The sequence below is a fragment of the Rhinatrema bivittatum genome, chromosome 3, assembly GCF_901001135.1.
Source record: "Rhinatrema bivittatum chromosome 3, aRhiBiv1.1, whole genome shotgun sequence".
NCBI lineage: Eukaryota > Metazoa > Chordata > Amphibia > Gymnophiona > Rhinatrematidae > Rhinatrema > Rhinatrema bivittatum.
Genome location: NC_042617.1, coordinates 118,572,346 through 118,598,236, shown reverse-complemented (window position 1 = coordinate 118,598,236; position 25,891 = coordinate 118,572,346). Strand labels below are relative to the sequence as shown.

The 25,891-nt window shown below is 46.6% G+C and overlaps 1 protein-coding gene across 6 annotated transcripts in view; it reads left to right on the top strand.

Annotated features, from left to right (window-relative positions):
• SLC1A4 (solute carrier family 1 member 4) overlaps positions 1-25,891 on the top strand; it is a 101,388-nt gene that overhangs the window by 71,612 nt on the left and 3,885 nt on the right. For all 6 annotated transcript variants that reach the window (XM_029593624.1, XM_029593628.1, XM_029593626.1 and 3 more), the window contains 2 exons: positions 16,949-17,143; positions 19,907-20,041. In XM_029593624.1, coding sequence (XP_029449484.1) covers positions 16,949-17,143; positions 19,907-20,041 — 330 coding nt within the window. The remainder of the gene's footprint in view (positions 1-16,948; positions 17,144-19,906; positions 20,042-25,891) is intronic.

The window sequence follows — 25,891 nt, the reverse complement described above, 5'->3', positions numbered from 1 at the left end:
CTCAGGTATTGGAACAGCGATCCCAGGGTGGCTGAGTTGTAGAGAAACTAAGACAGTGCGTAGGCAGTATATGCAGAGTTCTGGAACAAGTCCTTGATGGTATCATTCACACAATAGACTCTTAAAGCAGCCCGTGTGCTGTGAACGGACTGTGCTCCGCTCAAGGTGTAAATCACTCAATTCCCTGCTTTGTACCTTACCATTTTGCTGGTTAATATACTATGTTAAAGTTACTATCTTCTCTTCTTCTTGCTCCTAGTTGTACGCCTCCTTGTTTTATTGTAACTGCAACTATTGTATGTTTAGTACATATTATCTCGTTCACTGTTCCGGTTATCACCCCACTGTTTATTGTAAACCGGCATGATGTGATATTCTCACGAATGCCGGTATAGAAAAATCTAAAATAAATAAAATGGAAGACCCCCTTATACCACAAACGGCGCGCCCAGGCCTTCATCATCGCCGTGAACAGACCGCATCCCGCGGCACATGGGGGCTTTCCCTTTTCACTGCGAACGGAGCGCCGGGCCTTCATTTTTGCCGTGAATGGAGCACATCCCACGGCATGCCGGTGAGAGAGAATGTGTGTCAGAGAGGGGAGAGGAGGGTGAGAGAGAGCAGGAGGGTGTGAGAGAGAGCAAGGGAGGTAAGAGAGGGTGGGTGGGGGGGATGCTTGAGTGTGGGTTTCAGAAAGAGGGAGCCTATATGAGGGGAGGGGGATGCCGGTGAGAGAGAATGTGTGTGTGTGTGTGTGAGAGAGAGAGAGGAGAGGGGGTGTGGGGGAGGGTGAGAGACAGCTTGGTTGATAAGAGGGGGAGTGGGAGGGATGCTTGAGTGTGGGTTTCAGAGAGGGAGCCTATATGAGGGGAGGGGTGTTGGGGAAGGGGAGGGTGACAGAAAGCAGGAGGGTGTGAGAGAGAGCATGGGAGGTAAGAGAGGGGGCTGGGGGGATGCTTCAGAGAAAGGGAGCCTATATGAGGAGATTGTGAAGGAATGTGTATGTGTGTGAGAGATTGGGAGCTTGTGTGTATAAAAAAGGGATTGTGTGTATGTGAGGGTTGTTGTGTTCGTGCCTGCTTTTCGCCCTCGCTCCGCCCTCTCTACCTATCTGGCGACTCCCTCCGGGCTTGATGGACGGCTTGCTGCCACGGCGTCTCCATGCCGCTTCTCCCCGGCGTCCCCGGGCTGGCTCAACGCTGCGGATCTGCCATGTTCCTGATGACGTAGGGCGCACGCGCGCTCCGAAGTATGTATCAGCAAGGGTGCGAACCTCAGGGGCGTCCCCCTGTATTGACGTCAATCGCTTCCAACATAAAAGGTCTTTACTTTCACTAACAGATTGAGTTAGCAAGGATTGATTGCGGGGATTCATTTGGACCCGCTTCTCTGTACGCAACTCTGCTTCCTCTGACTTACCAGGGGTACCCGCTCCTCGGGGGCCTCGCTCTCTTTTCTCTATTTCAGATTACAGATAGGAACCGGTACTCGCTCCTCGAGGGCCCATGTTCCTAAACCCTCTGAAGATTCTCTATTGCCTGGAAGCGATCACAGATATGGACATTGTGAGTTACTATTTCAGATTACAGATAGGAACCAGTACTCGCTCCTCGAGGTCCCATGTTCCTGAACACTCTGAAGATTCTCCACTGCCTAGAAGCTATCGCAGGTACAGACATTTGTGAGTTACTATTTTCAGATGGCATATAGGAACCAGTACTCGCTCCTCGAGGGCCCATGTTCCTGAACACTCTGAAAATTCTCTACTGCCTGGAAGCTATTACAGATATAGACATTTGTGAGTTACTATTTCAGATTGCAGATAGGAACCGGTACTCGCTCCTTGAGGGCCCATGTTCCTAAACACTCTGAAGATTCTCTACTGTCTAGAAGCTATTACAGATACAGACTATTGTGAGTTACCACCGCTCTCTCAGAGCTTTCCCTAGAACCAGGTACTTGCTCCTCAAGGGCTTAACCCTTTCCAGCTACTGAGCTTTCTCAAGACCTTAAGTGAGTTATCATCTAAGTACTGGCTATGTATAACAGCATACCCTGTCTATTCACTATCTACAGTCTCTTTACAGCTCAGCAACCCTGGGATTGCAGTTCCAGCATCTGAGGGACTTCAGCCCTGCCGGGCATATCAGCTCACTACTGCCACCTCTGGTGGTTCTGCTACTTGTCTAATAAAAGAACTGTCTGTGTTTGTCTCCATACTCAAGCCTAGGCGGTGGTCCTTCTCAGGATATCCTCCTGGGGGCGCTGTCATCTGCCATTGCCCCAAGGATTCACCTATTTACATTTCTGTCCAGCTGAGCACCCTCTCTAGTACTCTGCTGGTACAGATTGCCAACTCAGCAGTCTATATCATAACAGATTGCCAACTCCTTAGCAGATCCATAACAGATTGCTAACTCCTCCCCCCTGGAGGAGTAGATCCTATCAGATTGATACTTTCATCTGCTACCTCCTCCCATCAGCAAAGCAGATCACAACAGATTGCTAACTCCTCCTTCCACAGGAGCCAGTTCACAACAGATTGCTAACTCCTCCTTCCACAGGAGCAGATTTCTAACAAGGGTGCTAGCCTGTGTGAAGGGATTGTGTATGTGTGAGAGAGAGCCTGTGTGAAAGGCTGCGTGAGAGAGAGACATAGGTAGCCTGTGTGAGGATATATGTGTGAAAGAGAAAAGGAGCTTGTGTAGGTGTGTATGCAAGAGAGAGGGCCCTGGATGAGGGGATGTGTGTGTGTGTGTGTGCGAGAGAGTGAGGGAGACTGAGGGTGTGTGTGTGTGTATTAGAGAGAGGGAGCATGTGTGTGAGAAAGGGAGGGTCAGAGGGAGCCTGTGTGAGGGGCAGTACTGAGTACGGAATCAAAGTCTGGGACAGGCAATAGAGTGGAAGGGGTTGAGCCTAGAAGTGAAGGGGAGAGATACTGGCAGGTGGAGGAGTTGGGGCCTAAGAGGGCAAAGTAGCCAGGGGAATAAGGAGAGTGAGTGGAAGGGACACTCTTACAGTGAATTTCTAGGGAAATTCTGCTCTAAATATTTAAAATTCTGCAACTTTAAGTACTAACATGTTTCTGTAATAATTTAAAATGTAATTACTTAAAGACTTTCATGTAAATTGTGTTATTTTGACCAATATAAAGTTTGCATAATTTCAGTTTTTGTGCGCAAAATTCTCCCAGAAGTATCTCATGTACCGGGACCACCACAAACTCTTAGGAGGCTCCACGAACTGGAGGATTTCAAGCATTTTGTGCATGGCATCCTTCTCCATCAGCAACTCAATTGGGATGGCCTCCACCATCATTCTTACAAATCCTGCAAAGGTTAAGTCTTCAGGCAGAGACTTCCTTTGCTGTTCTGGAGGAGGAGGGTCTGAGGGGAGACCCTCAGAACCTTCGGAGGAGGTCTCCAAGGTATCCTCCCTCTAGGGGTCATAGGAACCCTCATCCTCACTGTAAGCCACAGGGGATGGGGCTCGGCCTTCATCCATAGATGCAGGCATTGACAAAGCTGGACAGGGGGCTACAGGCCTCAGCATCTCTGCCAGCCTAGGTGGAGCTTCCTCCTTGTTGGAACCGGTAACGACCACTGTATCAGTAGAGGAAGAAATCAGTGCCCTGATGCTGTTCTGGGAACCGATGCCAGCTGGGTCGGTAATGCACCGATAAGCGCATTGAGCTTTTCCAGCAGTGGTTCCAGGATAGAAAGTACCAGCTCCGGTGCCATCAGTGCCACAGGACCGATGCCCTGCAGCGCCCATTTCACCGCAGCTGGACTTGCTGCTCCAGCTCTTCCTCAAACGTTGTGATGCCAACACTGACTGGGAGGAAGGAGGGGCGGCCAGATTTTCTTCGGATCTGTGAAGCAAATCGGTGACTGACAACAGGACCAGTGGAGACTGTCGCGGATCCCTGGCACCGATGGAGAACTGGCGCTTCTTGCTGTGGGGTCACTTTGGGGGCTTTGCAGCATGAACAGGTGCATCCCCATGCCTGGTACCATGCATTGACGAGGACCGGTGCCGATGCTTCTTCAGCTTTCCGTGATGCTTGGCCCAGTCCTTCCCCAGTGCTAAGGCTGATGACGAAGAACCTGACTTCCTCAGCCTGGAGGAGATTGACAGTGGTCGGTCTCCAGTGCCTCTATCTGCCAATAGCACCGATGGAATCGATAGTCCCGCCGATGTTAATGGCACGGTGTTCATCGGTGCTGCTCTAAGGTCCATTGATGCCGATGCCACCGATGCCAATGGCTTGGTCTTTTTCAACCCGAAGAGCTGTTCCATCTTGTCGATTCAAAATCCATGTCCCTTCAGGGTCATTTCTGTGCACAAGCAGCTACCCCTGAAGTCATGCAATGCACCCAGGCAGAGGACACATATCTCATGGGGGTCCATAATAGACATGATCCTCAGGCAAAGGGGGCATTGCCGAAAAATGAATGTGGCCATGACAGGATGAAATAAAAGGGCCACAAAATAAAAATCAATGGCGGTGGGTGTCAATGGCCAGCAGGCACCGAATTGACCACGAAAGGAAATTTACCAGAAGCATCGAAAACCCTGACTAGGATGACTGCGGGGAAGCACTGAGAGAGACCCGGCATTGAAGACAGCGAAGAAATCCCACGAAAAATTCAAGAGAGAAAAAAGGAAAATGTTTTCTAAAAGACTAAAAGCCAAAAGTGAGCTCACTCACACTGCGATGGTTACAGCTCCATGGATAAAGAAAGGCTGGAGAGGGACCCCGCATGGACATGTGGTATAGGGCATGGTGAGCATGCTCAGTATGCCAAGTCAAAGTTCTAGAACTCTGACATAAGTTTTCTGTGTTGGGGCTCCATCTGATGATGTCACCCATGTGTGAGGACTACCATTCTGCTTAACCTTGGGAGAAAAATACCATGGGATTTGCCAATCTGCTGTAAATGACCCTGTGATTCAGTGAATCCCAAAGTATTTTCAACGTGGGAAAAATACCATGGAAACAAAGAAACCCTATAGCATTGTGCGATTGTGGGACTGTGGGGCTGCTACCACTTAAAGAGACCGCTTGGCACCAAGGACATCCCTCCCTGTCCCACCCCCCAATAGCCCATGCTGGTGACCTGCTTACATATGATTGGCAGCAAGTCCTGCCCCACCCTCCAAACCCCCCAACCCTGCTCCTTGACTCAAAAAAATCCAGTCCCAGGATGCTGTGATGCCGAGATTCCCACCTCAGCCCAACCCCTGGACCCTTCCCATTAGAAAAAAATTGCCCTGTGGCCCAGTAAATTGCCCCATCCCCATCTCCCAGTCCCCCTCCTTACACAAAGAGATTCCTGGTAGTATAGTGGACTCCTGACCCCGACCCCACAAAACTCCTTTACCTGTAACAAGGGACAAAGACTAGGTGACACCATTTTGGAAAATGACACTGGCTGGGACCAGAGACTAGGGGGGTGTTCTTGGCCCCCTACTGAACCATCAGGGTACTTTTTAAAGGTAAGGGGATTCCAGTGGGATAGGCTAGGTTGGGGTTCGGGGAGCAAATAGCTACCAGGAAGGGGTTCAGGGGTGGGGTGGTCCACTGGACCACCAGAGCAATTTTTTTCTAAAGGAGGATTGGGGGGGGGGGGGGGCTTTGCATCTCAGCATCAGATTTCTTGAGTCAATTGATGTTTGGAGAGAAAGGGTGTGACTTGCGGGCATACAGAAAGTTTACATTTTTTTTTAAACAATGGGCCATCTGCAGAGGCGGTGGGGTGGTCTATGCAGACCCCTGGGGGGTTCTACTAGTCCTGAGGCTTCTGGAGAAGTTAGCTATACCCATGCCAGAAATTATATTTAGAGATGAAGTTTTAGAGGAACCAAAACAAATCTCAGTAAACCTGGAAGATGTAATATGGCAAGTTGACAAACTAAAGAATAGCAAAGCGCCTGGACCAGATGGTACACATCCCAAAGTGTTTAAAGAACTGAAAAATGAAATTGCAGACATACTATTAGTAATATGTAAACTATTTTTAGAATAATCTACAGTACCTTTTAGAATCATCTCCTGAATATTAGAGGGTTACCAACATAATGCCAATTTTTAAATAGTGTTCTGGGGTGATCCAGGAAACTACAGACGAGTGAGCCTGATACCAATGCTGGGCAAAATGGTAGAAACTGTCATAAAGGACAAAATTACTAAACATATAGATAGTCATAATTTAATGAGAGAAGTCAAAATGGATTTAGCCAATGGAAGTCTTGCATCACCAATCTGCTACATTATTTTGAAGGCGTAAATAAGCATGTGGATAAAGGTGAGCCAGTTGATATAGTGTATCTGAATTTCCATAAAGCATTGACAAAGCCCTCATGAGAGACTCTGAGAAATTTAAAAAGTCATGGGCTAGGAAGCAATGTCCTATTGTGGATTGGGAACTGGTTAAAAGAAAGCAAAGATTAGAGCTAAACTGAGAAAGGTGAATAATGGAATACCCCAGGGATTTGATCTGGGACCATGGCTTTTTAACATATTTATAAATGACCTGGAAATGGAAACAATGAATGAGCTGATCAAATTTGCAGATGACAAAATTATTCAAAGTTGATAAATTGCAAGAGGATTGTAAGAAATTGCAAGTGGATCTTGCAAAATTGGGATACTCGGCATGCAAATGGCAGATTACATAGAGGGCTGGATTTTAAAAGGGTTACGAGCATAGGGTACACGCGTAACCCTTTTAAAATGCCCCTGCGCGCGCCAAGCCTATTTTGCATAGGCTTCCGGCGCGGGCAAAGCCCCGGGATGCATGTAGGTCCTGGGGCTTTCCTGGGGGGGGGGGGGGCGTGTCGGGGGGGCATGTCACGATCCGCGTGTCATCGAGGGCATTTCGGGGGGCGTGTCGCCCCCCCGAAACGCCCTCAAATGTTACGCCTTGAGCAGGCGTAACTTTCGCGACAGAGGTAGGGGGGGTTTAGATAGGGCTGGGGGGGTGGGTTAGGTAGGGGAAGGGAGGGGAGGGGAAAGTGGAGCGAAAATAGATCTATTAAAAAATGAAAAGGAATCAAACTGGAAAAAACTAGAATTGTTATCTCCCATGGGACAGAGAACAATGTGCTGTGCTTCTTCTTACCCTGGAAAGAAAGCTAGCATATGACAATTAATATAATGATTAAAATTAAAGTTAAAGTGACATTACAGTGCATAGATTTATAAAATCTACCCCTTAATGTGGACAAGTGAAAGTGATACACTTAAGGAACAGTATCTCAAATTATAGATACACGATGCAAGGTTCCACATTAGGAGTCACACTGAGGAAAAGGATCTAGGTGTTAAAATCCTCTACTCAGTATGTGGTGACAGCCAAGAAGGCAAATAGAATGCTAGGAATTATTAGGAAAGAAATGAAAAATAAAACCAAGAATATCATAATGCCTCTGTATCATTCCATGGTGCAACCTTTCTTGAGTATTGTGTGCAGTTCTGGTCACCACATCTCTAAAAAGATATAGCAGAATTAGAAAAGGTACAGAGAAGGGCAACCAAAATGATAAAAGGAACGGAATGATTCCCCTATGAGGAAGAATGAAAGAGGAGATGGCTGAGGGGAGATATCATAGAGATCTATAAAATAATGAGCAGAATGGAATGGGTAAATGCAAACTGATTCTTTACTTTTTCAAAAAGTACAAAGACAAGAGGACATGCAATCAAGTTACTATGTAGTACATTTAAAATAAATGGGAGAAAATATTTTTTACTCAATGCATATGTGAAGGAGTGACCCTGTTTTAACCTGTGCAGGACCAGGCATTTAGCCTGGTCCACCTTAAATCTTACAGAGGAAGAGAGCTCTGTGGGTGGGACCCTGCTGGGAGGGGAATAAGAATGTGAGCCCAAGTGGGATCAGGAGGCCCCCGCGTCTCCAGAAGCAAGGAGCTCCTGACCCTCTCTGAAGGTTTGTGAGTACACAGTCCTGAGGTAAGGCAGTCTACTATTGGGTTAAAGTGCTGTGTATATTAATAAAAGTTGAAATAGCATTAGAAAAGCTGGAATCAGTATGGTTTTCTGCTCTGGCCTAGGAGATTTGCTCAGTCATCCTCACAGCATAATTAAACTCTAGAATTTGTTGCCCAAGGATGTGGTGAAAGCTGTTAATGTAGCTGGGTTTAGAAAAGATTTGGACATCTGGGATAGACTCTTTCCAAAGTTGGTATCTTGGGGGCAGTGTTTGCTATTGACAACTATACGGTTTAATAAAGGGTTTCCACCAGGAATGGATGTATGGGGGATTTTGGAGTGGGAAATACAGGGACTTGTCTATATAGGACAACTATGTCATAAGGGGATAGCTGCGAGCTTTGCTGAATTGAGGGATAAATTCTTGTTGTCCAATACAGATTTATTAATTTATTTTCAAGTTAGACATTACCTCGATCACACAATAGATACACCACTGTTGGGTCGAAGTTGCATGATTTTTGAAACTGTATGTGCTGCATCTATCACATCAAAGGGGTTGATATCAAAGTTGTACAAATTATTGATTTCCCATCCAGTGGATAAGCTGAGGCATGAATTGGCATGGGAACATGAGTTGAAAATGACTCTACTGGTGGAAGATTGGGAAGACATAAGGAATACAGTGGTGAAATCCTTCCTATTGGTGCAGCTGGCTGAAACCATGCTTAAGATTTATTATAGGTGGTACCTCACTCCTGCAAGATTGAGAAAAATGTATGGATGGATGTCTGATAGATGTTGGTGGGGGTATGGGCAAGAGGGCAATATTGGCCATATCTGGTGGTTTTGTTCAGCAATATCTCCTTTTTAGAAAGACATTCAACAGTATGTGTGAAGCACAGAGTAGATTGGGATCCCAAGTTTTACTTGCCTAATGAAACCTCTGGAAGAGTGACCCAGTCATATGAATAAACTAGTAACAGGTCTGCTTAGTTGCAAGATGCTCTATTGCAGCCCAATGAAGGCAATCAATAGTTCCAGACTTAATGCAGGTTTTGCATTTTCGGCTGTTACTCCAAATTGTATTCTCCTACACATCCCTGCTTTCTTGCCTCAGCCAGTCCTATGGCCTCCACACCACCTGGGGACCTCAATGTGCTCACTCCCCTGGCTTACCAAGCCCCTTTTGCCTGCCTGCATAACGCCCATACCCCAGTCCTATTTAACCCTGTCTATCCTCTGCCTCAGTGCTTCGGCATTGAGTTCTACTCTGCTCTAGCCACCCAAGCCTTTCGCTGTTTTGCTTCGTGGCCTCTGGGCCTTCTGTCTACAGTCTTTCCTTGTTTTGCTTTGAGACCTTTCGACCCTCTGTTTCCAGTCTGCTTTGTGGCCTTTCAGCCTTCTGCCTTTGTCTCTGTCCTGTGGCCTCCTGGCCTTCTACCTTGTCCAGGCCTAGCTCTGAGGCTTTCCTTCCTGGCCTCTCTCTCTCTGCTTCCTGAACTCTGGCCTAGCCTGAGGCCTCCCTAGGTCTCTCCTGACTCTAGGCCTTTCCCTGTCTTGCCCCTCTGGGCCTTTCTGCTCTGTAGCATCTGGGCTTTCCTGTTCCATGTTCTGTGTTGTCCTTGTCCTGTCCAGTCTTAGTCTGTCCATGCCCTAATCTCTGTCCCAGTGTTCCCTTGTTCCCTGCTTTCCCTCACTCAGCTCCATTCTGATCCTGAGTTCCAGTGCATCTTTACTTTCATGCAGCTCCCGTCTGTTCCTGTGTTCCGGTTCACTCTTACCTCCACTCAGCTCCCGTCTGTTCCTGTGTTCCGGTTCTCTCTTACCTCCTCTCAGCTCCCGTCTGCTCCTGTGTTCCGGTTCTCTCTTACCTGCACTCAGCTCCAGCACAGCTTGCAATCCATTCCTGAGCTCCAGCACAGCCTGCACATTATCCCTTTCTCCAGCCTCAAAATATTTCCCAGTCTAACTTGAGTCTGTCCTGCGCCACCCTGGAAGGTGGTGCCTACCACCCTTCTCCAGCTCCGAAAGATAACGAAAGATAAGGCCAGGGCTACACGCTCCCCACCCGAGGGGACTCGGCGACGACAACGCGGCAGCAGCCACGTAAGAAACTTTGCCTACCTGAAAGGGAAACCGCGCCGAAAACGATCCGCCCACCGATCCAGCTCCTCCAATAGGAGCAGGCCCTGAGGGGCTTTAAATCCGCAGTCAGCCCGGCGCCATTTCTTCTTGCTTCTTCTGCCCGGCGGTGATCGGGGAAGGCCTGCGCGATCGGCGCCGAGCCCCGCCGGGGGAAGGCCAGGGCTACACGCTCCCCACCCGAGGGGACTCGGCGACGACAACGCGGCAGCAGCCACGTAAGAAACTTTGCCTACCTGAAAGGGAAACCGCGCCGAAAACGATCCGCCCACCGATCCAGCTCCTCCAATAGGAGCAGGCCCTGAGGGGCTTTAAATCCGCAGTCAGCCCGGCGCCATTTCTTCTTGCTTCTTCTGCCCGGCGGTGATCGGGGAAGGCCTGCGCGATCGGCGCCGAGCCCCGCCGGGGGAAGGCCAGGGCTACACGCTCCCCACCCGAGGGGACTCGGCGACGACAACGCGGCAGCAGCCACGTAAGAAACTTTGCCTACCTGAAAGGGAAACCGCGCCGAAAACGATCCGCCCACCGATCCAGCTCCTCCAATAGGAGCAGGCCCTGAGGGGCTTTAAATCCGCAGTCAGCCCGGCGCCATTTCTTCTTGCTTCTTCTGCCCGGCGGTGATCGGGGAAGGCCTGCGCGATCGGCGCCGAGCCCCGCCGGGGGAAGGCCAGGGCTACACGCTCCCCACCCGAGGGGACTCGGCGACGACAACGCGGCAGCAGCCACGTAAGAAACTTTGCCTACCTGAAAGGGAAACCGCGCCGAAAACGATCCGCCCACCGATCCAGCTCCTCCAATAGGAGCAGGCCCTGAGGGGCTTTAAATCCGCAGTCAGCCCGGCGCCGCGCGCCTAGCGTCGCGCGCCGAAGGGGCGAAACAAAGGGCCCCTTTGTTTCGCCCCTTCGTACAGCCCTGAGAAGCCCTGAGCCATACCCTTGGATAAATCTAAAGCCATAAAGGTAGCAGCCAGCAAAGGTCCTAGGCTAGGGGATTCCGTAGGCTGGAACAAAGCCACCTCTCAACTTACCTCCCTAGCACCCTCCCAGCATCCACTCCAGCCTCTCCAACAGCCACCCTGCATTCAATCCAGCCTCTCCATCTTGAGCAAACAACCCCTCAACCATCTTGAGCAAACAACCATCTTGCAAACATCCAACAAATGCTCAGCAAACAACCATCCTACAAGCATTCAGCAAACAACCATCTTGAGCAAACAACCATCTTGAGCAAACAACCTTCTTGAGCAAACAACCATCCTGCTAGCATTCAGCAAACAACCATCTTGAGCAAACAACCTTCTTGAGCAAACAACCATCCTGCTAGCATTCAGCAAACAACCATCTTGAGCAAACAACCTTCTTGAGCAAACAACCATCCTGCTAGCATTCAGCAAACAACCATCTTGAGCAAACAACCTTCTTGAGCAAACAACCATCCTGCTAGCATTCAGCAAACAACCATCTTGAGCAAACAACCATCCTGCAAGCGTCCAACAAATGCTCAGCAAACCATCCTGCAAGCATTCAGCAAACAACCATCCTGAGCAAACAACCATCCTGAGCAAACAACCATCCTGAGCAAACAACCATCCTGCAAGCATTCAGCTATCAACCATCCCGCAAGCATTCAGCAAACACCCTCACTGCAAACAACCATTCTACGCTCATCCAGAGCCCTAACCAATTAATTATTTCTTCCTAATCCCAGCCTTTCCTCCCATCAGTCTTCCGCCTATCCACGGCACCAGCCATCAGTCATTCGCCTATCCACGGCTCCAGCCATCAGTCATCCGCCTATCCTCGGCACCAGCCATCAGTCATCCGCCTATCCACGGCACCAGCCAGCTAACCATTCACAATGTCTCTAGTACTCCCAATACCAACATTACAACACCGCCTCCCACCTAAAAGATTATCTGCCAGACGAGCCCTCCTCAAGAACTTAAAAACCCTCACCTCCATCTCGATTACTCCAATCACACAGCTTTTAGGCCTCTCCCTCTTCTCTCTCTCACTCTTCAATGCACAATCCCTAACAAAAAAATCCCTAATCTTTAATGATTATCTCAACGACGCCAAGCCAGATATTTGTGGAGTAACTGAAACATGGCTCAAGCCCTCAGATACAGCGTTAATAAACCAACTACCTACACATACCTATGACGTCTTCTCACTCCCGAGACTGAAAAAAAGAGGAGGTGGAATCCTTTTGGCTACCAAAAAAAGTCTGAACTTCTCCCAACATCCATTCAGCTCTAACTCAAAACTGGAAGTCGGCTTCTTCACCTCACAACATCTTCAAATCCTTCTTGTCTACGCCCCCCCAGGGTTCCTAGAATCCAATGTCTCCCCTATCCTTGAAATCTCCACCTTGCTCATCAACCTGGATTCTCCAGCAATCATCTTAGGAGACTTCAATCTACATATTGACAACCCCTCACCATCCAACAGCTGTATAACCCTCCTCACAGCCCTATCTGCCATGGGATTCCAACAAATAGTCAATGAACCCACACACAAAGCGGGTCACACCCTGGACTTGATTTTCTTCAACAAAGGGATTACAAACACGTACAACTTAAAGAACAAAAAGGTCCCTTGGTCAGACCACTCTCTTATTTCCACCTCTTTCGCACTGGAAGAAACCAACACTCCTAACATCCCCTCTCCTTCATTCCATTACAAAAAGCGATGTTCTCCAGAAGACCTCAACACCCAATTAGTCTCCCAGCTCCCCCTATTAGACTTATCCGACCCTAACACTGCCATTCGTTCATGGAACAACATAACAGAAAATATAGCCAACAAGCTCTGTCCTTCAATTACAAAAAAATCTCACACCAATGCAGCCAACAGACAACCTTGGTTCACCAACGAACTCAGAAAACTTAAACAAACTTTAAGAAAAAAAGAAGCGACCTGGCGTAAAACCCCTTGCGACACCACCATCTCATCATACAAATCCACACTTTACCAGTACAAATCCCTCACCTCAAAATCAAAAAAAGATTTTTACGCATCCAAGATTCACAACCTGGTCTTTGACGCTAAAGCCCTCTTCGCCTATGTCTCCAGCCTCACTCAAACCATACCGCGAGAAATCCCCGGCAATATGGCTCAGTCCAAAGCCGAAGAACTCGCTCAGTTTTTCCAAAATAAAATTTCCAATCTCCTAACACAACTGCCTCCCGACACAGCAGCCCTCCAGACATATCAACAACCTGCACACAAAAATGCCAGCTTAAACACCTTTGAACCTGTAGCCTCCACTGAGATACAAGCCATCCTGAGAAAAATGAAACCTTCATCTCATCCTGCAGACCACATCCCCTCCAAATTACTTCTATCTATTCCAGACACAATAGCTACATCTTTGACAAATATCATCAACTGCTCTCTAGCCCAAGGAATCTGCCCTGATGACCTCAAAATGGCCTCAATCTCACCGCTCTTAAAGAAACCTAACCTTGACCCGAAGGAACCCAACAACTTCCGCCCCATAGCTAACCTCCCATTCATCGCCAAGATCATGGAAAAACTAGTGAACTCTCAACTCTCAGATTTCATCGAAGACAACAATCTTCTCTTCACCCCACAACACGGCTTCAGAAAAAATCGAGGCACAGAATCCCTCCTCTCCTCGTTGACAGATTATATCTTAATGGGCCTTGACAAAGGAAACTCATTCCTATTGATCTTGTTAGACCTCTCAGCAGCGTTCGACACGGTCAACCACGCCATCCTCCTAAACCAACTCTCGTCTATAGGAATCAGCGGCACCGTCCTATCCTGGTTCAAAACCTTTCTCAATAACAGAGGTTACAAAGTTAAAATCCAAAACAAGGAATCCTCTAGATTTGACTCTGTCATAGGAGTCCCTCAAGGTTCTTCATTATCTCCGACCCTATTTAACATCTATCTTCTTCCTCTCTGCCAACTTCTCACCAACCTCAATCTAAAGTACTTCCTTTATGCAGACGATATCCAAATCATCATCCCCATCAAAGATACATATGCTGAAACTCTTGACTACTGGGAATCATGCCACCTGAAAATCAAACAACTACTAAACAACCTACACCTCATCTTAAACTCTTCTAAGACAGAAATCCTTCTCATTTCTCCGGAAACCAACATCTCCACTACTCTTCCCACCAACCTACCTACCACACAAGTTCGAGACTTAGGAGTGATAATAGACAACCGGCTAAACTTCAAGGCCCATATCAACATATCAACAAAACAACCAAAGACTGCTTCTATAAACTCCAGGTTCTGAAGAGGATAAGACCTCTTTTCCATGCCCAAGACTTCAGAACGATCATCCAAGCAGTCATTTTTGCAAAATTAGACTACTGCAATTCCCTATTGCTAGGTCTGCCCTCTTCCTACTCCAAACCACTACAGATGGTTCAAAATTCAGCAGCTCGATTACTAACAGGCGCAAGAAAGAGAGACCACATATCCCCCATTCTGAAAGAGTTACATTGGCTACCCGTCCACTTCCGTATCATGTACAAAGCCATTTGTGTCATCTTCAAAACTATTCATCAACGCATCTCCCTCGATCTACAAATCCCCCTCCAAGTATACAACTCGACAAGACCTACCAGAAATGTCTACCGAGGCGCCCTCAAAGTTCCTCCTGCGAAAATGACCAAACACATCACTCTAAGAGATCGTGCCACCTCCACTGCTGGCCCTTCTCTGTGGAATTCCATTCCCACAGATCTCAGACTGGAACCTTGCCTCTTAACTTTCAGGAAAGGACTTAAGACTTGGTTATTCAAGCAAGCTTTCCCAGACACAATCTAATATCACGTCATAGATACAAACCAAGGACTTCAAATATTCAGCCATTAATCATGCCATTTTTACATAGCATTTAATTTATTTGTATACCGTTCAACCGTTTATTCTTTCCTATCTCTTCCTTCTTATCCAAGTTCTGCTACCCTTGTTATTTGTAACTGCTCCTTCGATCACCACAGTTCTAGTTGATGTATTTAATGCACTCCCGTTTCATGTAAACCAGCAAGATATGTGCTCATGATTGCCGGTATATAAAAACCTTAAATAAATAAATAAAAATAAACGTGGATGAATTCTCACAGATCTGCCAGCCCTTTGAAAAACAGTCTATAACTGGATATGCGATTAAGGAGTGGGGTCGAAGAAGGGGTTGGGGGGGTGGGGTTTCGCTACAGAGAAATAAAGAGAAGAAAGGGGACTTAATGGGCGGTTCTCATTTGGATAGGTGTGTTAAGGGGTGAAAGATGAACAGCGGGCGATGTTGTTGTTACTTTTATAGGAACAAATATATGTTAGCACAGTTAATGCTGGCTGTTTGCTGACTCTGTGGTACTCCAAAGAAATTTGGAACTGTTGTGATTTGTCTCTTCTCAATAAAAACTATTAATTAAAAAAAAAAATAGTTAATTCCTGGAAGAAAAGTCCATAAAACATTATTAAGGCGACATATGCAAATCCACTGCTTATCCCTGACATAAGCAGCATGAAATCTATGTAGCTTTTGGGATTCTGCCAGTTTCTTGTAAACTGGATTGGCCACTATTGGAATAGTGCGAGATATCTGACATATCGTCCGTTAACCCATTTGTAGTGCAAAAATATCAGGCAGTGCAGATTAGGGACAAAACTATGCTTTATTTGTGGAAAGGCAGTCACTTCGCCTTCCATTATCTCAGGTACAAATTTAGGAGATCATTTACTAAGGCTTTCCTCTCATCCTGTGACTATGGGAAAAAATGCTTAGTAAATTGTGAGCCCTCTGTGGACAGGGGAATGCCTACAGTACCTGACTGTAATCTGCTTTGAAGTGCCTGAAAACACGCGTTATACACATAATAAATAAAAAGGAAACGGCAGCTTGCTAATGCTGGTGCACTCAAACTGTAATGTAATGAGCAGCATAATGTCAACTGTTGGCTAATTAATTGCAGATAAACAAAGGATATTATTTAGCCCAGATCTAGACCAACAACTTACAGACCTTCCAATGTCTAAGTTTATTAATGAAGGTGATTTTTGCTACTTTTCAGAGCTAGAGATGAAATATCGTAATAATGAATGTATTACAGGGTTAATGAGGATGATGCTATTGAGGCAAACGATGTAGGCAAGCATGACCAGATTTTTAATGAGGGTATTATTATCAAGCTGGGCATGAACTGAAAGCTCTGTCTGAATTATTTTCCCAGGCATATTTTAAACCACTCTTATGCCAATCAGGTTTATTATATCAACTTTTTTGACCCAGCAGATTCCTCTGGCGCCTTTGGGATTCCAGTTTAATTGAAACCAACCTCTACTGGAGTTACAGGGCCATAAGTCATCACGCAGAGCTACTCGGGGGGGGGTTTCTCCATTCAGTCATTTTAACCCCCTGCTATATAGCCCATCTGCATCAACAAAAGTCTTTTGTCTGAGAGATGCAGACAGTTCCCATCAGAACCCAGCAGAACTGTGTCGTTGAGCAAGCCACAAGATGTTTCTGGTGAGAGAAGGCTGGGAATTTGGCATCTGCAGAACCCCCACAGCCTCAGCCAGCCCAAATTCAAGGTTCAGAAATCAAAGCCAGGTCCTCCTAGACAGTAATACAAAACACTACTCTGCGTCCTCAGGAAGGCCCCCAAGTTGACTTCTTTTTATTAAGAACATGCGTGAGTCTGGGCAACAATTGATTCCAGTAGAGAAGTAGAGTTTCAGTGTTCCTGTACAAATAGCACAGTACAGTTTTTCACAGTTCTAGAGTTTTGTTAGGAATTTTCCGTGCCTGCATAGAGTTGGATTAGGCTGTTTTCATTTTGCTTTGCCTTTACAATTCCAGCTCAGCTACTCTTCCATCCATGATCAAGTGCATTGAGGAAAACAATGGCGTAGACAAAAGGATCAGCAGGTTTATTCTGCCTATTGGAGCCACCGTGAACATGGATGGGGCCGCCATCTTCCAGTGCATGGCTGCAGTCTTCATTGCACAGCTCAACAACGCCCAACTAAACGCAGGACAGATATTTACTATTCTGTAAGTTCATCCGGATTTAAAGCATCTAAATCAGGGGCAATGTAATGAGCTGCGCAGGTTTTAACCCACATTTTAGACAGACTTTTCTGCACAGACTTAACTCCAATAGGTAAAAAACACATCCTAAAATGCAGATTGAAACCCTCACTAGGATTAGCACATCTGCATGCAAATCTTATGGTAATAAGACTATTAGAGCCCAATATTCAATAGGCCATTTAGAGGGCAAATTATTCGGCTACATGTAGCTGGATAACTTTGAAACTTAACCGGCTATGTTTGAAAATAGCTGGTTAGGTTATAACGTTATCCAGCCTCCTCAGCCGCCCCCCCCCCCCCCCCCCACCCCTTTCATATTTTTCCCTGTAGTATTTACCGGCCATGGAAAATACCCTGGGGCTTACAAGGCTGTGGTACTTGATGCTCAGCTTTGTAAATCCCGCTATTGCCCCCCTCTGGAGAAAATACTATGGCTTAGTAAATGACTCCTTTAGATTGCAGGCCATCTGGGGAAATACCTATGGTACCTGAATGCAGTCCACTTTGAAGTATTGGACCAATCACAAAGGTGGAATAATCTAAAATTTATAATTTAATATTAATACTCCCCCCTCCCAGCTTCAAGAAAATATTGGGCAGAGGGCTCCAGCCTTGTGCAGGATCTCTAGGGTCGCGGCAGAGGTCTCAGGTGCCCTAGGAGGAGCAGAGTGCCCCCTCCATCTCACTTCCCCCCCCCCCCCCCCCCCACCAATGCTGCTTACTTCCAATGCATGCATCAAGCCCCCACTCCTATTCTGCCTCCGACTGGCCCCCATGGCACAGATTCCTAATGACCGTGCTAGCTGATCACCACTGGTGGGAGCACTAGGCCACCTTCCCCAAACCTTCGGTGCTCTAGGCAGTCGCTCAGTCCACCTAGTGCTTCCACCAGGCCTGGAGATCCCCCTTCCCCATCCTTCCAAGCTGCAAGAGAGAGTGTTCACCAGCCATCTTCCCCCATCCTAAATCCTCCCCCAGCCAAACAGGAGGTGACGATGCCCTTAGTTCCTCCTCATTTGGCATCCATGGTTGCTCTGACAGCCGTTAAGAGAAGAGCAGCAGTGCCTGAGGCCATGGCCTCCTCCTCTGTCACCCAGATCCTGACTTGGGGTTTTATCCTCACAACCCTAAGGTGCATCACACAGTTCAAACCCCAAGATGGGTGAAAATAATCCCAGGAACTGCTGCTCTCCTCCTCCTACTGCTGTCTTATCAGCGCAGAGGGAAGGGGGAATTTGAGGACAGGGGAAGAGGATGAAAAATCGACAGACATGGAGGGAGAAGAATAAGAACTGGCAGGGGGAGAAAAGGGTAAAAATCATGGAACTTCAAGATCAGAAACTGAATAATCATTAATCCCAGATTTTTCCACTGTTTGTTTCATTGTAATATATGGTATCTCAAAAAGTGTAAAAGTAGAGTGATTAAGTGCAAAAGTGCTAAAAAAAAAAAAAAAAAAAAATCTTTAAATGCCTTTAACAGCGTCCTAGATTAAAGTCTGTACTTCCCAACATGAAGTCCAACATATCCTTGTTCTTCATTTAGGGTGCTATGAACTAAGAACTTTTCCACTGGCAAAAAATGGGGAAAATCCTTCTAAAGGCAAATTTCAAATTGTGCGCAGAAGTGCGAAGTCTTTGGGTACTTTTTGTCTTCAGACTTTATAGCAGTTTTCAAACGTTCCCTTTGAAAATTGAATCAGAAAGAGAACAGGCCCAGATCTCACCTACTTTTTTTTTTTTTCCCTTGGAAATGTAGGCGTGCAAAACGCATGCACGTAAGTGCAGTCCCTGCCCCAGACTCCGTCCCCTGGAATGCCTGCTCTCTCTGCGGGTGAAGGTACACATGCAGTGGCACCTCCCTTGTACCTTTCCCTGCAGGTGGGGCAGGCAATTTTCAAAGGTCTTGTTTCCGCATTTCCTTGTTTTTACCTGTGGAAATGCCTCTGAAAATTTCCCTCGTGGTATCTAAGCCTCTTCATTCCATAGGGTACAATCCCCAAACAGCTCCCCAAAGAGCAAAATCCACAAGTACTTTGTAACCATGGACTTGGCACTGAATTTTTTTAAAGGGAAAGTACATCTCTACTTTCCCTTTGAAAACTATCCATGGGTATAACAGATCTGTAGACTTTGTATCTGCTTTTTCTGTAGGCAGACTTTTGCTGGAAAACACTACAGGTAAATATGAAAAGTTAATCTGCACACACTTGTTTTCCAGCTTCTCCCACAATACACCTTCGGGATCAGCTCCCAGCTAAACATGTGCATGCTCTAGAGCCCTGTGTACTTTTAGCTGGATGGAGTGAGAGTTATTTTGACAATCAATTTACTTGGGAAATGGCTTTAGGGAAAAAAAATCACCTTCCTTTTGCAAAAATTATCTTGAAACAAAAAAGCACATTTAGGGAATGTGAAAGGCTGTCCAGGGATGCTCAAGATGATATCAGAGATGGAAGAACTTTGGCGCCAAACTATAGTACTGACATGGCGCCGTGTTTTGACAGATCGCTTTAACACGCACTTTCCAAAGAAGCAAAGCAAAAAACCTGTAAACTGAAGTCTGTAAATGTATTAAGATGCTATTCCTCTGAATAGTCGAGAAACGTCATTTGATCTTGAACTGTATACATTTTTCATTTCTCTTTCGAAAATTCCACCGTGCTACTAGTGAATACTAAAATGTTAATTGTATGTGGCTGACCAGTATGTGACCTTTTCCCAGGGTCACTGCTACAGCGTCGAGCGTAGGGGCAGCTGGAGTCCCCGCTGGAGGAGTTCTCACCATTGCAATCATCTTGGAGGCCATCGGACTGCCAACCAATGATCTGTCATTGATATTAGCAGTGGACTGGATTGTGTGAGTACCTTGTTCTCCAGGTAGTGCTAATTGTCTGTTGAAAGAGATCTGTGTGAAGATTAGCAGATGTGTGAGCCCTTTGTGCTGTGGCGTAGATGACGCAGCTTTGAAGGCGAACCCCAAGAGGCCTATGCTAGCAGCTGGCAAATGCACCCTGTAGCAGGACAGTCTGGAGCTTCAACTTTACCAGCTGCCTCCCTAACAAGTTGAGGCCTTGGGTTCTGGCAGCTGGCAGGACTTAGGCGGGTCCCTAGGGCGGTGAAGACAACTAAAGTCCAGAGGCACGCCTGGGTCATGGCAGGCAGCAGACTAACAGAGTCAGAGAAAGGCCAAGGTCGAGGCAGGCAACTAGTAAGAGTGGTCAGATCCAGGAGGCAGGCAATCGTGGTTAGGTCCAAGCAAGAAGTCAAGATCCGGAGAGTCGGGCCAAGGTTGGACAAAGACACAGTGAAGACATTGGACAAGACAGATAGGATAAGGCAAGGCTGGACAACTAAGGCTGAAGAAGGCAAGGCTGGAAAAAAAACAGGAACCAGGAGCACTAGGTAACACGCACTGCAAGGCAGGAGCCATGTTGCTGAGGTGAGGTAATGCTATGAGCTCTTGCTTAAATAGAACAGTTGGCCTCACATCATCGGGGGGCGCTGCTCAGCGTCACCCGCTGCAAGGCCCATATAATGCGCACATATGCACGCGCCTAAGGAGATTCCAGGACAAGAGCAGCATGACGGCGTGCGGAGTTGAACACGGTGGCATTGAGGAGATGGCAGTGGAGGTGTGTCGACGGCATGCTGGGCCATTCTTGGCGGCATCAGGATGAGTACAGCAGCTTGCGAGAACATCATCCCTCAAGCCATGTTCCTAACAATCTGTTCCCGCCAACAGTGGTAATTCCTTTGAAGACAATGAACCAGCCATTTTACTTGTGGGTACTGAAAGTGAGTAACAGAAAACAGCTATCAGGAAAATGTAGTGATGATGGAGGAATTGCAGGGAGCTATGGGACATGAAATGGAGCAATAACCATTTGTGATGTACTTTCAGAATTACGGTGTTTTGTTTTTCTTAAGCACTTTGGCTCCTGAAATCAGGAATATTCAGCTAGTGAAATCCTTACTTATGTAAGGTAGTACTGATGCAGGTGTGTGTGAAGAGAGGTGGTGGGAGTGAGAAAGAGTTGGAAAAATGGGTCTCCAAGTTCGTAAATATGTACTGAGAACACCACAGCGCATGAGAACAGACCTAGGGTTACTGTTTTGCCACCAGCAGAAAGTGATATTGTATGCCCTTAGTACTACATAACCTTTGGAGGAACCAATAATTGTGAAATACAATTATTACCTTCCTCATTATTGCTGGATTCTACTCCTGGTTGGCCCTCAAACCAGTTTTGTCCCCTCAGAGAGTAGCTCGAGGTACATTGGATCTTTCCTGGCTCTCATTAAGACCCCAGAGGGGAGACAGAATCTGGCTAGGGTTAAAATTACAGTGGTAGTATCTACTAAAAGATACTGTGTAGAAGCCATTACCATTACCCCTTTCTGTGACACTAATGTAGCTCACTTCAGCAGCACAAGCAGTAGGAGGTTGCAGCCGTGCTGGGTGTATGCAGGGTCTAGAGTCAGGGAGAAAGCAGAGAAACGCTGGAGCTTGTGCTGGGCAGAGCTGGATGGGAAGGAATGAGGGGGGGGGGGGGGGGGGGGGGGGGGGGAGTGTAAAAAACCTGTTCCTACTATGTTTATATGTTATTCTGTTAAAAACATTGTTACCCTTGTTTGATCCTAAGACATAAGGTTGCTCCTAGTTATACTCTAAATTATATTGTTACAGACGATACAAAGTTACAAGGTAAAATAAGAAACCTTTCTCTTCTTAGAACCTCTGTTACACTGTAAACCGATGTGATATGCCAGATCTAACACCGGTATATAAAAATAAATAAATATCTTTGAACCTCGATGAGGAACACAGTCACAATATAGAAGCACTGCTTGCACAGTTTCAGAAAAGCGCAGCTTTTGCCTAAGGATTTCATTTCCGGTCCCTACTGGAAGGGAAACAAACCCCACACAAACAAGTTGTAAAAGTCTAACATCTTGAGCAGAAAGCACTATGGGGGGTCCAGACCCTGAGCTCCTCTGGACTAGGGTTTTTAATTGAAATAGGTAAAGGGCTGATCGGCTAATACCATAGTGGTGGTTTAGTGGAAAAGGAGAGGGGGATTTAGAAGGGGAGGATACGTGAGTTTGGTGTCATTTTTTTCCTCTTACCCTGGGGGGAAGGAAGCAGCTTCCCCAAGCAGGTCCTCAGCGGTCCGGGCGAACAGCACATTTTTCTCCCACCTTCCCGCCCAGTTATAATGCTTGCTGTTTGATGTTAATTTGTTCTACTTATGTCGCGGTTTGGCAGTAAAGCCGAGCCAAGGTGGCTAATTGTTAACGATAAGATCCTGACCTGAGGGGGGAACAGGGCAGAGCAGGTGTAGCTGGGGCGGGCTGCGGCACGTGGCAGCTACGCACAGGGAGGTCACTGGGCAGGCTGCGGGCTGTTCCTGCCGGGATGTGGCGGGGAGGAGCGGTAAACGGCAGTGCGGCTGCTGGCCGGGGGGGTGGGGGGGGGAGGGTGGAGAAGGGGCAGAAAAGGAGGAGCGGTAATGTCACTGGAGCGTGGTGTCATACTTGGATAGTGTGGGGTGGGGAGCGGTGTTTTTGAGGGGAGAAATTATTGTGTTACGTTACGGCTCGGGTTATGCATTGGGTTAATAAACTGCGGCCTTGTTAAGTCCCAGGTTGGTGTCAGTGTGTTTTTACTGGGTTGAGGAGGAGGGAAGAATACCAGGCGAGTCGCGCATACACACGTTAATGGATTTTGTTCCCTTCCAGAAGTTAAAGGGAGTTAACCCATATTTTTTTGCTAAGGCCTTATTTCAAAATTGTGTAAACAAATTGACGTATGGGCTTTTTAGATGTTTAGCTGCCATACCCCATGCTCAAAATTTCAGGCTGGCCCTAAGTATTTTAACTGTAGGCACAAGTGGAAGAAGCCCTGTAGTATTACATTACATTTTACACGTTTATACCCCCTTATTTCACAAATATGACCCCAAAGTAGTTCACATTGCAGCTAAAAATACAATAATCAATACAAAATTGTTATTATTATGTACAGAAATGCCCCATCCTACACTCTCCTTGAAAGATAAACCAGCCCTGTAATACAGTCATTCCAAAATAAAATCCTACAGAAGCCCATCCCACACCTGCCCATCTACTCTACCAAAACCTCAACAAACCTAGCCCCCTTATAGCAAAAAACAGGGCATCCCCACTCTCACAGCTTCCCCCAAAGGAGATCCTCTCCCACCAGGGATGATCCGCTCTTATGGGCAGACCCTCTATTTAAAGTCTGCTGCAGATGGGGATTTTAGGAGGATTAAAAAGGGTTGGGCAGCTGATGCCAAAGGGGGATGTGCAAAGATTTCCAATACTTCAAAGAAAAATAAGCAACAGATGAATTCACTTATGCACAGGCCTGGCAATTTTGTAAAGCAGAAGGCGCTGAGTTGACCTGCACGGGGAGGCAGTTAAATGAGCATCGTCCCAAAGTGGACAGATATCCACTGGGCAGACTGGATGGGCCATTTTGGTCCTTTATCTGCTGTCATTTTCTATCTGACAATGAAATATGAAAGCAAGCCTGAAGCGGAAAAATAAACAGCCTTGGAAGCTCTGTGCCTTCAGAAGGGGATCTCTACTAAAAAGCCAAACTTCAGAATTTTACAAAAGGATCCAAGTCCTATTTCTATATAAGAGAGACTGGCAGGAGGAGCTTAGCTGCCCCCTTTAAAGGTGAATTTTTTAAAAAAAACCATACATGCACCAAAGCCGGAAGATACGCACAGAAGTCGGGCAGGCGCAGAGTGAGCAGATTTTAAAAAGCACGCGAATACGCCCGTATCTCCCAGAATGTGCTCAAAAATTGTTTTCCAAAAAAAACCGGGGTGGGCGGTGGCCTTGTAATGGGCGGGGCTGGTCGTTCCTAGATTTCTCAATGAAATCTGTGCATAAGTATTTACTCGCACGAGTGAGCGCCAGGATCCCCTCCCGCGTAACTTTGCTTCCTCTATGGATTGCGTGTGCGCCCTGAAACAAAAAAAACTAAAGAGGTTAGCGGAGTTTTAAGTATTGGTGCTAACAGGGTAAAAGGTAGGCTAGTTAACTAGGGGGGTTAGAAAGTCCTATCCTTTACCTGGGCGAACTGGGAGCGAACTGGGGAAACTGGGAATTGCGTGGACGCGCATGTCTACTAAAATCCCCCCCACTGAAGCAGTAGAGGCAGCATTTGTGTACACATGCTTGCATCTGTATAAAATTGTGCACGCACGTACATCCTGCTTTATACTATGCTTGCATATACGCGCATATGTTATAAAATGTCCATGGTCATTGGCGCGGCCTTGTGGCTGTTTAAAAGTTACCGTCTTGGTGAAGAGTGATACTCACCTCAGAATGTGGCGATTCTCCATTCATACCCTTCTAGAGCTGTAAGATGCTTTGCAGGGGGTCCCTAATTCCATTTAAACTGCATAAAGTGTATCCACAAATCTCAAAGTATTGGCGGGCGTGCAGGGAGCTAGGTACAGGGTGGCCCATGGAAAAGTAGCCTGCCTGCGTGGCACTGGTATTGGAGGCGGGCTACTTTTTCCATGGGCCACCCTGTATAATACATGTTTAGTGGCCATGCCTGAAAACGAATGCCTTCTAGAAATTTGTGAGGGAGAAGATTAAAGGCACAGCGGGAGACGAGCTACTTTGGGACCCTAAAATCTTTCTTTTGGGAACTGCCAGTAGAAAGGAAGCCTGCCCTTAAGTGTAACCTGTTTACACAAGCATTGCTTGCTGCCCGGTACATCATTGCAAGAAAATGGAAAACAAATCCGATGCCTATGCTGAGGACAACTGACCAACGAAAACTAGGGGCACAATAGCCAAGTTTTGTTTTGTTGGTTTTTTTTTACTTTAGAATGAATTTTTGCTTCACTGTTCTGCAAATTAGATTTTGAGCTTTCTGCATCATCCTTTTTTTATTAGTCATTTTGTATAGCGTGTATCAGTTGCATGCAGTGCTGTACAGACACATGAGAGACAGTCCCGGCTTCTTGGAGTTTGGAATCCTAGTCCATACTGACAGACAAGACACGCAGCCAAAAAAAAAACAAATAGGAGGGCTTTGAACTAAAACAGGGAGGCCATGGTTTGGAAAGCACTGATCCAGGTGGGTTACAGATGGGATTACGTGAAGGAGGAACAACCCTAACTGACTAAAGCTGAAATGTATGAGGCCGTAAAGAGTCTTTATAAGAAAAATAGCCAGTGGGCATGAGGCGGAGGGGGCAGGGGACACAAAGTGCTTCCCTGAAAGTTTGAGCAGTACTATACTCTGACACCCAGACTCATCAGCATTTCCAGTTTGCTTAGTACAGTTCTCTGCCATCCTAAACTATGCACTGGAAACAAAATATTAAAGAGAAACTGTTAAATCAGCAAATAAGCTGAAATGGCATGCAGTGTCCTTATCTGAAAAGCCAAAATAATTTGTAAGCAGAAAGGCTTCTGTAGAGATCTCAGAAACCAGTGCCCCTGTTTTCACTGCACTTTCCATGGCTCCTATGAACACAGAAGTGAGCACCTCGAAAGCTGCGTAACTAGCTACCCTTCCCAGAAAATCTGAACAAGTGGAGCAGTCGTATAAAAAGCATGTCACCTGAATGTCTTCTGAGCTGTAAAGCTGCAAGCACTGGATAAGCCAACAAAATAAAATAAAAACATACAAATGAAACTTTAGCAGGGT